General features: G+C 38.7%; 1 protein-coding gene across 1 annotated transcript in view; it reads left to right on the forward strand.

The window, feature by feature from the left end:
• ryr3 (ryanodine receptor 3) overlaps nt 1-13,034 on the forward strand; it is a 374,648-nt gene that overhangs the window by 330,078 nt on the left and 31,536 nt on the right. Inside the window, 6 exon segments of the mRNA XM_073040132.1 lie at nt 549-630; nt 1,146-2,449; nt 2,557-2,606; nt 2,712-2,880; nt 10,502-10,588; nt 12,259-12,435. Of these exon segments, the coding sequence (XP_072896233.1) occupies nt 549-630; nt 1,146-2,449; nt 2,557-2,606; nt 2,712-2,880; nt 10,502-10,588; nt 12,259-12,435 (1,869 nt within the window).

Consider the following 13,034-nt stretch of genomic DNA (forward strand, 5'->3'; position numbering starts at 1 on the left):
TCATTCCTGATTGCAAAAGTCAGAGTGGTTGGACAGGCTGGTAACTCTGTCCTTCGGGGAAATGGGTATTTTAAGTCTTCCTCTCATCTCCTCTCTCCATTTAATCTTCGAAGCCCTTGGGTTGACAGAGCCATGGATTTGAGTAAAATTCAATTACTTTAGAATAGCAAGTTAACAGAAGCTGCCAGCTTAGCACTGAGATTAATTTCTACTTAAAATGGTAGTTTAAAAGAAGTATACAAATCTATATTTATATTTTTTCCAAAATAGCAACTGTCAAGATTGGTTTGACTTCTCTTGCTGAAAATATTTACAAGACAGTTTTTAACATAATCTTCATCAAGGGCTTCAGTATTTGTATATGTTAAATTACAATAATACTGAAATACTTTGATAGATTTTGGATCTCAAGCTATTCTTCTCCTCACTTGGCCTCTGTAAGTGTCAATTCAAATTACTAAATATAACAAAATAGCTGAAGGCTTATATCTTTTCTATTATATAAAAATCAACTAACAGAAACTTCAAATGTATTCTTTTGTTTTCAGGATTCAAGTCAGATTGAGTTGCTCAAGGAGTTATTGGATTTGCAGAAAGATATGGTGGTGATGCTGTTGTCATTGTTGGAAGGTTAATATTTTTTACATGCTGAGAAGCTTTAGAAGATTAATCGGAATTTGGTCTAAAAATGGCAACATGTTTAGCTAATGATATAAACATTTCCATCTATCAAAGTAAATTTTTTCAGACATTTTTATCAGATATTTATTTTTACTAGTAATAACAGCTTTGTTCCATTACTAAAGAACTGCTCTGCAAGAGTTCAAATGCTACATAGGATTTAATGGTTAATAATATTGTTTTGATGGTTTATCCTGATTGCATCTTACTTCCTGCTCACTCACTTATTTATTGCCTTTGCTTTTGTGAAATAAGCTGAGGCAATTTGTTTACTACTTTTTTTGTCATTGTTTGAAAATAGATAAATGCATCTTTTGTTAAGTAAATCAGTTAGGAGAATTGGATTGTTTTTGTTGAAATAAATTGTATTATTATTATGGAAATTCTTTTATATCATTGCCTAGAAATTTTTTTAAATACTTTTTTTGTGTTTAGTTATAATTAATGTTCTCTTTTAATCTTAGGGAATGTTGTAAATGGAACTATAGGTAAACAAATGGTAGACACATTGGTTGAGTCTTCCAGCAATGTGGAGATGATACTCAAGTTCTTCGATATGTTTCTTAAATTAAAGGATATAACCACTTCTGATACCTTCAGAGATTTTGATCCAGATGGTAAAGGAATGATTTCAAAGAAAGAATTCCAAAAAGCTTTGGAAAGTCAGAAGAAATATGCACAGTCAGAAATAGAATTCTTACTATCTTGCGTTGAAGCAGACGAAAATGATTCATTTAATTATATGGAATTTATTGACCGCTTTCATGAACCAGCCAAGGATATCGGGTTTAATGTTGCTGTATTACTGACCAATCTATCGGAGCACATGCCTAATGATAGCCGTCTGAAGACATTCTTGCAACCAGCACGAAGTGTCCTCACATACTTTGAGCCCTATTTAGGACGCATTGAAATCATGGGTGCAGCAAAACGCATAGAAAGAGTCTATTTTGAAATCAGTGAATCAAATCGGACACAGTGGGAGAAACCTCAGGTCAAGGAATCTAAAAGGCAGTTCATCTTTGATGTTGTGAATGAAGGCGGAGAATCAGAAAAAATGGAACTCTTTGTGAATTTTTGTGAGGACACCATATTTGAAATGCAATTAGCATCTGAAATCTCTGAGCCAGATGCAGTTGAAAGAGCTGATGATGATGAAGAAGCGCCTCCTCCAACTGAAGAGGAGGAGGAGGTGGCTCAGCCCTCAAATGCATTTGCGTCAGCTTGTCATGATTTCAAAAGTGCGCTCCTGAAGTTTTTTGGGATATTCACATTTAGAAATATCAGAAGGCAGTTTAAGAAAGTTAAGAGGATGACAACCAAGGAGCTATTGATGGCATTTTTCTCCTTCTTCTGGATGTTGTTTATTGGCATTGTTTTCTTTATCTTCAACATAGTACAAGGATTTTTCCAGATTGTGTGGAATGCCATGTTTGGGGGTGGACTAGTTGAAGGTGCTAAAAACATCACGGTCACTGACCTTTTAGCTAGCATGCCAGATCCAACACAACTTGAAATTCATGGAGATGTGACTGAGTCGGAAAGGGCAGAAACTCCAGAGACGGGAGTTGTTACAGAGCTTCAGTCTACAGTGCAAGATGAAAAAAGCGAAACTGAGATGATACCTGATATATTTGGTATAAGTGTGAAAAAAGTATGCAAGGCAGGAGGTGATACACATGGAGGTCTCGGTGATGTCTCGGAAATTATGGGAACAGAAAGCCCCCCTAGTTTTGAAAAGGCAGTATCTCAAAAAAAGAAAGCAGAGGTTAGTTTTAAGCACATATTCTGTTTTTTAAAACATTACTTTAATGTTTTAATTTTCATGAAGCTCACAGTCTTTTTTTTTAATTGTCCATTGAACTAAATCTCAAGATTGAACGGAAGAATAAAGCTGAGAATAAAACCGAGTCTGAGAAGGCCGAGTAAGTGTTTTTACCCACCATGTTGTTGAGAAAAATTTACATTAAAATTGTGAGTTAGTGCTCTGTAAATAATTTCTGTTTTCTGGTGTGTTGCTGCCTTGGTAGCATGGAGGATGGTGAGAAGGAGGACAAAGCCAAAGAAGAACAACTAGTTGAAAGTGAAGAAAAAGAACAGAAGATAAAGAAGCGGCGACGTGGGCAGGCTAAGAAAGAACCAGAGGCATTCTTGGCTAACTTCTGGGAGGGACTGGAAATTTACCAAACCAAGACTCTGGTAGGTGGCTCAGCTTCTAAGTTATATAGTGCATTCGGTGTTCAAATTATGCATTGCATTAAATCTGGTTTGGGGTTCAGTCTTAACCTCCTCTCTACTTCAGTTACAAAGCCATAATATGAAAGGATTGTTGGATGGTCTAATTAATTACTCAAGTTATTTTGGTATGTGTTGAATTGTAGTTTAATGTCTTCTTGTAGGATGACGAAGTCTGTAATATCATCATAATGACCCAAACACCACTATTCCAATTATCTCTTCATCTACCCAACATAATCCTGATCTCATTCCCAGTCTCTGCTATCTATATAGCAGGAATTGTAAAGTCCCATTAGAAATATAGAAAACCTACAACACAATACAGGCCCTTCGGCCCACAAAGTTGTGCCAAGCATGTCCCTACCTTAGAAATTACTAGGCTTACCTATAGGCCTCTATTTTACTAAGCTCCCTGTACCTATCTAAAAGCTTCTTAAAAGATCCTATCATATCCACCTCCACCACCGTTGCTGGCAGCCCATTCCATGCACTCACCACTCTCTGAGTGAAAAACTTACTCCTGACATCTCCTCTGTACCTACTCCCCAACACCTTAAACCTGCGTCCTCTTGTGGCAACCATTTCAGCCCTGGGAAAAAGCCTCTGACTATCCACACGATTAATGCCTCTCATTATCTTGTACACCTCTATCAGGTCACCTCTCATCTTCCGTCGCTCCAAGGAGAAAAGGCCGAGTTCACTCAACCTATTCTCATAAGGCGTGCTCCCCAATCCAGGCAACATCCTTGTAAATCTCCTCTATACCCTTTCTATGGCTTCCACATCCTTCCTGTAGTGAGGCGACCAGAACTGAGCACAGTACTCCAAGTGGGGTCTGACCAGGATCTTATATAGCTGCAACATTACCTCTTGGCTCCTAAATTCAATTCCACGATTGATGAAGTCCATTACACCTTATGCCTTCTTAACCACAGAGTCAACCTGCGCAGCTACTTTGAGTGTCCTATGGACTTAGACCCCAAGATCCCTCTGATCGTCCACACTGCCAAGAGTCTTACCATTAATACTATATTCTGCCATCATATTTGACCTACCAAAATGAACCACTTCACACTTCTCTGGGTTGAACTCCATCTGCCACTTCTCAGCCCAGTTTTGCATCCTATCAATGTCCTGCTTTAACTTCTGACAGCCCTCCACACTATCCACAACACCTCCAACCTTTGTGTCATCAGAAAACTTACTAACACATTCCTCCACTTCCTCATCCAGGTCATTTATAAAAATCACGAAGAGTAATGGTCCCAGTACAGATCCCTGAGGCACTCCAGTGGTCACTGACCTCAATGCAGAATATGACCCGTCTACAACCACTCTTTGCCTTCTGTGGGCAAACCAGTTCTGGATCCACAAAGCAATATCCCCTTGGATCCCATGCCTCTTTACCTTCTCAGTAAGCCTTGCATGGAGTACCTTATCAAATGTCTTGCTGAAATCCATATACACTACATCTACTGCTCTTCCTTCATCAATGTGTTTAGTCACATCATCAAAAAATTCCATCAGGATTGTAAGGCATGACCTGCCCTTGACAAAGCCATGCTGACTACTCCTAATTATATTATACCTCTCCAAATGTTCATAGATCCTGCCTCTCAGGATCTTCTCCATCAATTTACCAGCCACTGAGGTAAGACTCACTGGTCTATAATTTCCTGGGCTGTCTCCACTCCCTTTCTTGAATAAGAGAGCAACATCCACAACCCTCTAATCCTCCGGAACCTCTCCCATCCCCATTGATGATGCAAAGATCATCACCAGAGGCTCAGCGATCTCCTCCGTTGCCTCCCACAGTAGCCTGGGGTACATTTCATCCGGTCCCGGTGACTTTTCCAACTTGATGCTTTCCAAAAGCTCCAGCACATCCTCTTTCTTAATATCTACATGCTCAAACTTTTCAGTCTGCTGCAAGTTATCACTACAATCACCAAGATCCTTTTCCATAGTGAATACTGAAGTATTCATTAAGTACCTCTGCTATTTCCTCCAGTTCCATACACACTTTCCCACTGTCACACTTGATAGGTCCTATTCTTTCACGTCTTATCCTCTTGCTCTTCACATACTTGTAAAATGCCTTGGGGTTTTCCTTAATTCTGCCCACCAAGGTCTTCTCATGGCCCCTTCAGGCTCTCCTAATTTCCTTCTTAATCTCCTTCCTAGTAGCTTTAAGATCTTCTAGATCATTGATCCATCAGACTGTGCTTTCTGTATTACATCCGTGTCCAGTTTCTTAACACCTTCAAAGGCAATTTGCTTATTCATGTAATCAAATTTCTTCATGCTTTTACCTTTTCATACCTTCTCTTTTTGGAGTCCTACAAACTTTGGACATCCAGATCTTTGTTTAGCTCCAATGATCTTTTATCCAGTATATTTGTTTCACTGTGAGCTTATCTCTTTGAGCTCTGCGCTCTGATATTCCCTTCCCCAACTGCTCTGCTTTTATAGTCTTTCTCCCTGGGGGTACTCCCAACTAAGCATTTTCCTCACTACTCAAAATATATCCTCTTTTGTCTCAGAATGTGGAACATGGACCAGAAACTGCTGGAAAAACTCAACGTATCAGGCTGGATCAGTGGAGGGAGAAACAGAATTAGTTTCTTGGTCTGTGATTTTTGTTAGAATGATGTCTCTGTGCAGTAATATGCTACAACATGGAGTCACAGAGTCATAGAGCAATAGAGCACATATACAGGTTATTCACCCCAGCGAATCCATGCCAATGATGGCTCCCACCCATTTTCCTATGTTCAACCCAAATCCCTCTGCCCCTCCCCTCCATGTACCTATCCAAGTGTTTCTCAAACGATACTGTTGTACTGTCACAAACACTTCTTCTGGCAATCTCTTCCACATATTCACCATCCTCTGTAAAAGATGTCTCTCAGGTCCTTTTTAAGTCTGTCCTCTTTCCCTCTAAGTTTATGCCCCCTAGCTTTGATCTCCCCTATCATGAAGGAAAGATTGTTACCATCCACCTTAATTGTGCCTCTCATAATTTTAAACATTCCTCTGGGTCATCCCTCATTCCTACACTGGATTGACTTTCAGAAATGCATCACTTCACACTTGTCTATATTGAAATCTATTTGCCATTCTTTGATCCATTTTTTTAATTGAATGAGATCCCTCTGTAATTGACAATAACCCTCCTCATTATCAACAACACCTCCTAATTTCAATTCATCCACAAACCTACAGATCCAACCTTGCATATTCACATCCAGATTATTTACATACTGGATAAATCAAATACAAGGATCCCAATGTCAACACCTGTGGCACTAGTTACAGGCCTCCGTTCCAAGAAACAATCTTCAACCACCACCTTTTCTTCTTACCTCTGAACCAATTTTGAATCCACCTAACTAGATCTCCCTGGTTTCTATGGAACATAGCCTTCCAGACTAGCTACCATGCAGGACCTTGTCAAGGGCCTTGCTAAAGTCTATATAGTCAATACCCACTGTCCTACCCTCATCTATCTTTCTTGGTTACCTCTTTTAAAAACTCTGAAAGGCTCAACAAACATGACTTTCCACACATAAAACTTTGCTGCCTCCTCCTAATCAGACCATTTATCCAAATGTTGCTAGATCCTGTCCTTCAGAACTTCCTGCAGTAACTTCCTCACTAGTGATGTCAGGCTGACTGGCCTGTAGTTCCATGTTTGTCCTTGATACATTTCTTAAACAACAGAACACCATTACCACCTTCCAGTCTTTGGGAACCTCATCGGTAGGCTTAGTGATGAAACAAGTATCTCCACATGGATCTTTGTAAGTTCCTCTTCGACCTCCCATAAATTCTAAGGATGCACTCAGTCATACTCTTGAGATTTATTCACCTTAATGTGCCGTAAGGCTGCAAATAGCTCCTCACTCTTCATATGAATGCGGTTCTGCTAATCTCCAAGGAGCCCTATTCTCTCCATAGCCACCCTTTTGCTCTTAACATAGCTGTAGGACCTCTTGAGATTGCCTTTAACCTACTCTAGAAACTGCCTAGGATTACCCTACTGCATAGTCCTCTATTTTTCTAAGCTCCATGTACCTATCTAAGAGTCTTTTAAAAGACGCTATTGTATCTGCTTCCACCACCATCACCGGCAGTGCATTCCACACACCCACTACTCTTTGGTGAAAAACTTACCCCTGACATCCCTTCTATACCTACTTCCAAGCACCTTAAAACCATGCCCCTCGTGTTAGCCATTTCAACCCCGGAAAAAGCCTCTGGCTATCCACATGATCAATGCCTCTCATCATTTTATACACCTATAAACCTAACATCTTATAAACCCAATATATGCTTCAAAAACAAGAGAAAATCTGCAGCTGCTGGAAATCAAAGTAATACATGCAAAATGCTGGAGGAACTCAGCAGGCCAGGCAGCATCTATGGAAAAGAGTACAGTCGATGTTTCGGGGTGAGGTGCTTCATCAGGACCGCAGTCTCGGGCCAAAACGTTGACTGTTTGCTCTTTTCCATAATTCTGCCTGGCCTGCTGAGTTCCTCCAGCATTTTGCGTGTATTGCAATATATGTTTCCTCCTCTTTCTTGACCAGAGCCTCAAATCTCTCATCAGTCAGTGTTCCTTAAACTTGCCAGTTTTATCGTTCACCCTAACAGGACCACGCTGCTCCTGTAAACTTGCTGTCGCACTCTTAAAGACTTCCCGCTTGATGCACCATCAATAACTCTCCGAGAAGTGAGGCGAGATAAAGGCTTTTATTGGCTGGAAGAAAGAACAAGCGGCAATTGACCACCATGCTACATTCTGGAGACTGAGGCCGGGGCTCAGGCTCCAATCTCCTTTATACTGGGGTCTGTGGGAGGAGCCACGGTCAGTGGGAGGAGCCACAGGAGCAGTCAGCTGGGGGGGGGGGGGGCGTGTCCAGACAGGTATATGTAGTTCACCACACCGCTTACCATTCATTCCTTTCCCTTCAAAGAGGTTCACTTTCTAATTGCCCCAAAATTAGTTCTGGTCCACTTTAGGACACCATCTTCTGGAGCTGTCCTATCCTTTCCATCGCTACCTTAAAACTAATGGAATTATGGTAATTAGAACCAAAGTGTTTTAAGACTTCCAATTCAGTTATTCTCCCTGCTCTGTTCCCTAGGTGAAGATCCAGTATTGCACCACAAGCAGGATCCTTTATATATTGACTCAGCAAACTTTCCTGGATATATTTCTCAAATTCCACTTTGTCCAGGCCCTTAACAGTCTGGGTCACCTAGTCAATACTAGGGAAATTAAAATCACTCACAAATACAATTCTATTATTTTTACAACTATGGGTGATTTCTCTACCCACCTGAAGTTCCTGCTGTCTATTAGGGGATCTATAATGCAGTCACACTAGAATGACCCTCCCCTTTTTGTTTCTAAGTTCTACCCATATCGCCTTATGAATGATCCCCAAGAATGTCACCTCTAAGTATTACTGTTATGTCCTCCCTATTCAAAAAGGCAACTCCTACTCCTCATATATCCATACCTGCATCACGTCTGCAACATCTGTATCCTGGGATATTGAGCTGTCCTTCTCTCACCTAAATTTTTGCATAGCACAGCTGAGGCACAGTATTCCAAATGCTTAATTGTTGAAGAATACACACAATGTTTAAAAATACTTCCCTTCTAACATTCCGTCTTCGAGTTAAAGTACAAAATTAGGACAAGCTTGACCTGGCTGGAAAATCTCAGTCTTTTACTCAACAGAGATGGCTCAATTACTGTAATGTGAATTGGAGTGAATGCGAAAATGTCACTCCAGATCTCAAACAAAGGCAGGGGTTTCTAAAACCTGTGAAGATCATGCAGGTAAGATGGTATCAGAAGCCAACAATCACATGTCTTCTCATCTTGGTTTGGTCAAGGAATGATAACTGAACGCTGGTGAAAATGCTATAGCTTATTTCAGTAGTTGTTGAAGTTCTGTGCCTTGCGCAGAAGAGAGGGCATGTGGATCACACTATTAAGGTACACGGGACTTTCTCTCCTTTCATGAGGTGAAAGATTGATTAAACCAATATATATCTGCATGAGCAATTCTCTTGCTTGCCATCAAATAGACTGTTTAAAAACTACTGAAGTGACTTCATCATGGAACATTATGTAATGCAGTAGAGAAGGCAACCAAAACTTGCTGGTATATTCATTCTTCATGCTCTGCTGATTACAATATATCCTGGTTCTGTGAATGTTGAATATTCAACAGATCACCAGATGGCCTTGATGTCTTCAAAGCCAACATTACTCATGCTATGAAAGATGGAAGATGGGCTTGTGTAAATTTGCATGTTATTCTTCATCCATTGATTAATAAATTGAAAAATTTGTATTAAAATAACCTTGTCCTGTTTGACTTGTGGAAAAATTGTGGAGTGAGCAAAAATATGCTGATATGTTAACTTGACAAATTATTACATACACGTAAATGCAAAACTACCATTATTTTAACTTCCACTACCTAAAACCCCACAATGTCTGAACATCTGCTTGAAGCAGTCACTGAAATATTCCTTCTTCCCAATATCTGCAGGGCATGTACGATTTTAACTACACATCAAGATATTGGACAGAATTTTGAACTTATTGACAGAAATAAAAATACACATTTAAGTGTGCAAAGCTGCCACCATTTGTGCCCTCTACATTGCACAATGTCAGAACAATCAGTGGTGTAAAACCCTTCAGCAATCATAATTTGTTAGTTTCTAATACCTCATTTGTCGACATGAGTGATCATTTAATCAAATCCAAGTGACGAGAAGAAATACAATAAACATCAAGCAGAGCCCAAGGTTAATCGACCACCCTTTTAACCATTATCACCGTGAATATTTATAATGGATTGTTGCCTCAATGAATATGATCCAACCAAGGGTTGAAATTAAACTTTGATGTTATTGCTACACAGCTATCTTTCTGGGTGATTAATAGGCTTGGACGTGCTTGCAGTTCTTTTGTCACTTGCCAGCCTGTCCATGCATGGTTAAGCGGAAGGATATTAAAATAGTGGCACTATTTGGAAGTTATTTTGCATAAATATTACATAGGTTCACTATTAGCTGTCACATTTCAATTTAATGTAATTCAAGAATTCTTAACTTATTTCATGAGTCAATGGAAGATGAACCAAGTTCCAACTTTAGCTGAAATTTCTACTGAGGCCATCTGTTTAAGGCCATATCGATTAAAGCCGTATTTCTCATAGCTAAAAGAAAATCAAATTGTCTGTTCTTTTTCCATCTGTTATTTTATATTTTCACTGTAATAGGCATTTTGGATGCGAGTTTATCCACTTTTAACTGCTCTTCATTCTGCAAATGTGAATTCAGAAGCAGTATGTGTCATGATTTTAAATGAGAATAGTTGCTGTCGTAGCTCTGTTCAATAGAAATGTCTCTGTGGTATTCGGGGGAAATTATTCAACGTAAGCATTCAGATGTGGCAAGACAGAAGTTGTCTGTAAGTGATCAAATTAAAAATTACCTGTGGCTCTGATTAACTGTTATTATATCACAAAAACATTACTTTTTGTTTCAGAATTATCTAGCCAGGAATTTCTACAATCTGAGGCTACTTGCTCTATTTGTGGCATTTGCGATCAATTTCATTCTGCTTTTCTACAAGGTATTGAAAATAGTGTCAGCACTTCTTTTAATGTTACTGCTGCTTTGCATTATATTTCTCGGGCAACATTGCAAAAATAAGACAAAGACTATTTCAGCAGAATGGCAAGGTTGAGATAATAATATGTTCCTAACCAGTGAAGATTAAATGAATCAGATCATACAGAGTAATCTAAATGGTAATTTTGCTGTGAGTATCCAATGAAAATTAAAGCAGAGGGTGCCATTTGGGCCTCAGTGATACCAAGACGATTGGGACAAGTCTAGAGAGAGTTCATGCTGGGAAAGATTTTTTCGTCATGAGCTTTATGCTTGCAAAAAATCAGCTAAAAAAAAAAAAACAGGGTATCAGTAGTTGGAACTCCCACAGAATTAGGCATCTATCTGTTGGATTAAAAGGGAATGGACCTTATTATGATATTAGAGGTAAAGCTCCAGGTGAACTCCAAATACTAACTACATTCAATAACTGTCAATGTTTTAAAGGAAGGTGGCATTAGTGTATGCCTTGTATTGCCAGACATTTGAAGCAAATACAAATCATTCTTAAATATAACCAGTATCACTTTATATTTTGTACATATTTGAATATCTCACTGCATAAATTACTTTTTAGTAGTTTTTGTTTGTCAAAGCAATATATTATCTGACATAGAAGAACGTTTTTTTAAAAGAACATGTTGTAATTAATTATATTTTGTTATGCATCTGAATAATCTGAGAACTGGCATGGTAAGCCTTGCCATATTGGAAACAACAGGTGGTTTTGGACCTAGGCTTCACATCACATCCAGATTTGTTGACAGATCAATTGAGATTGATTGCTTTAATTAGTGACTGCCACCATTATTATATTTTGAGATCGGAGGAGGTTTGCCAGGAAAACTTTTTTTTTTGACAAATAAGCAATTCTTTTCCTTATGGATCAAGTAGGGAGTAGATCTTACATTAGGCATCTCTGCTGTTCATGACTTTTATTAATGATTTTAAAATTCAATCTAATGGGGAAAAAATCCAAGTTGTCTAATGATATTGATGGCAGTGTAGGTTCAAGACAGAGTGGCTTCAGGAGAAAATGGACAGCTTATGTGAAGTTAAGTACATGGCAAGTAAACTATGTTGTAGAAAAATGCAGGGCTATCCAATTTCAACCAGCTGGACTGACGTACTTTGGCTTCTATTTCTCATGTTGTTATGCTACTTGTTTGGATGGTAGTCAATAGAAACATCAGTAAGTTATATTCCATAATTGGACTTCAAATTGATCTTAATCAATATTCAGAATCTTTGATTCCATCTCTGCAACAATGGTATAACTATTTTATCCTGAAAATCATAGCTCTAAATCCATGTTCGATATTAAAATACCTGAAGGCAGTAAATATGAAAAATTATACTAAATATATTTATGTACATGGAAATGAATTTCAATAGTAATGAAAACAGCTTTATATTTTAAATTTAAAACATTTCAGTTCATAGAAAATATGCTTTTTATTTTTCAGAATACATACAAAACTTCTGTTAATTTATTATATTCTGAGTATTTTGCACTCAGAATATAATTTTGAATAATTCATTTTGATTAGAAACAGAAATTTTGCTCAGGTTTGATACAATAAATGTTTGGCCATGAAATCTTTGCATTTCAAATCGTTTGTCTGTTTCAAGGTGACTGAGCCTCCAGATGATGAAGATGAAGAGGATTTCAGTTTCTGGAATGATGATAATGTGGATTACTACGTGTTACAGGAGACTACAGGATATATGGCTCCGATGCTGACATTTCTTGCAATTATTCACACTGTCATCTCAATGCTTTGTATTATTGGCTACTACATATTGAAGGTATAGTACAACAATTTCAAGCTCTCCCACTTTCAAAAACATTGTACAGAGATTTATCTCTTTTAGACCGTTTCAGAAAGAAGGTCCAGAAGCCAAACTTTAACCTTTTTTGTCACAAACTGATTCTCAAGATTTGAAATGCCTAATTGATACTGTAAAATAGTATCATAGAAACATAGAAAACATACAGCACAATACAGGCCCTTCGGCCCACAAAGCAGTGCCGAACATGCCCCTCCCTTAGAACTACCTAGGCTTTACCCATAGCCCTCTATTTTTTGAGGCTCCATGTAGCCATCCAGGAGTGTCTTAAAAGGCCCTATCGTTTCCGCCTCCACCACCACTGCCGGCAGCCCATTCCACACACTCACTACTCTCTGTGTAAAAAAACTTACCCCTGACATCTCCTCTGTACCTACTTCCAAGCACCTTAAAACTATGCCCTCTCGTGCTAGCCATTTCAGCCCTAGGGAAAAGCCTCTATTACCTTAAGTATACCTTATGTAAGGTATTTATATCCATGTTTTAAAAAAGGCATCAGCTTTCTTTTAATACTGACTATAGCCAGTTTTCTTTTGGTATGGTTGCCCTTAATTTCA

This window comes from Hemitrygon akajei, chromosome 3 (genome assembly GCF_048418815.1).
Source record: "Hemitrygon akajei chromosome 3, sHemAka1.3, whole genome shotgun sequence".
NCBI classification, from domain to species: Eukaryota; Metazoa; Chordata; class Chondrichthyes; order Myliobatiformes; family Dasyatidae; genus Hemitrygon; species Hemitrygon akajei.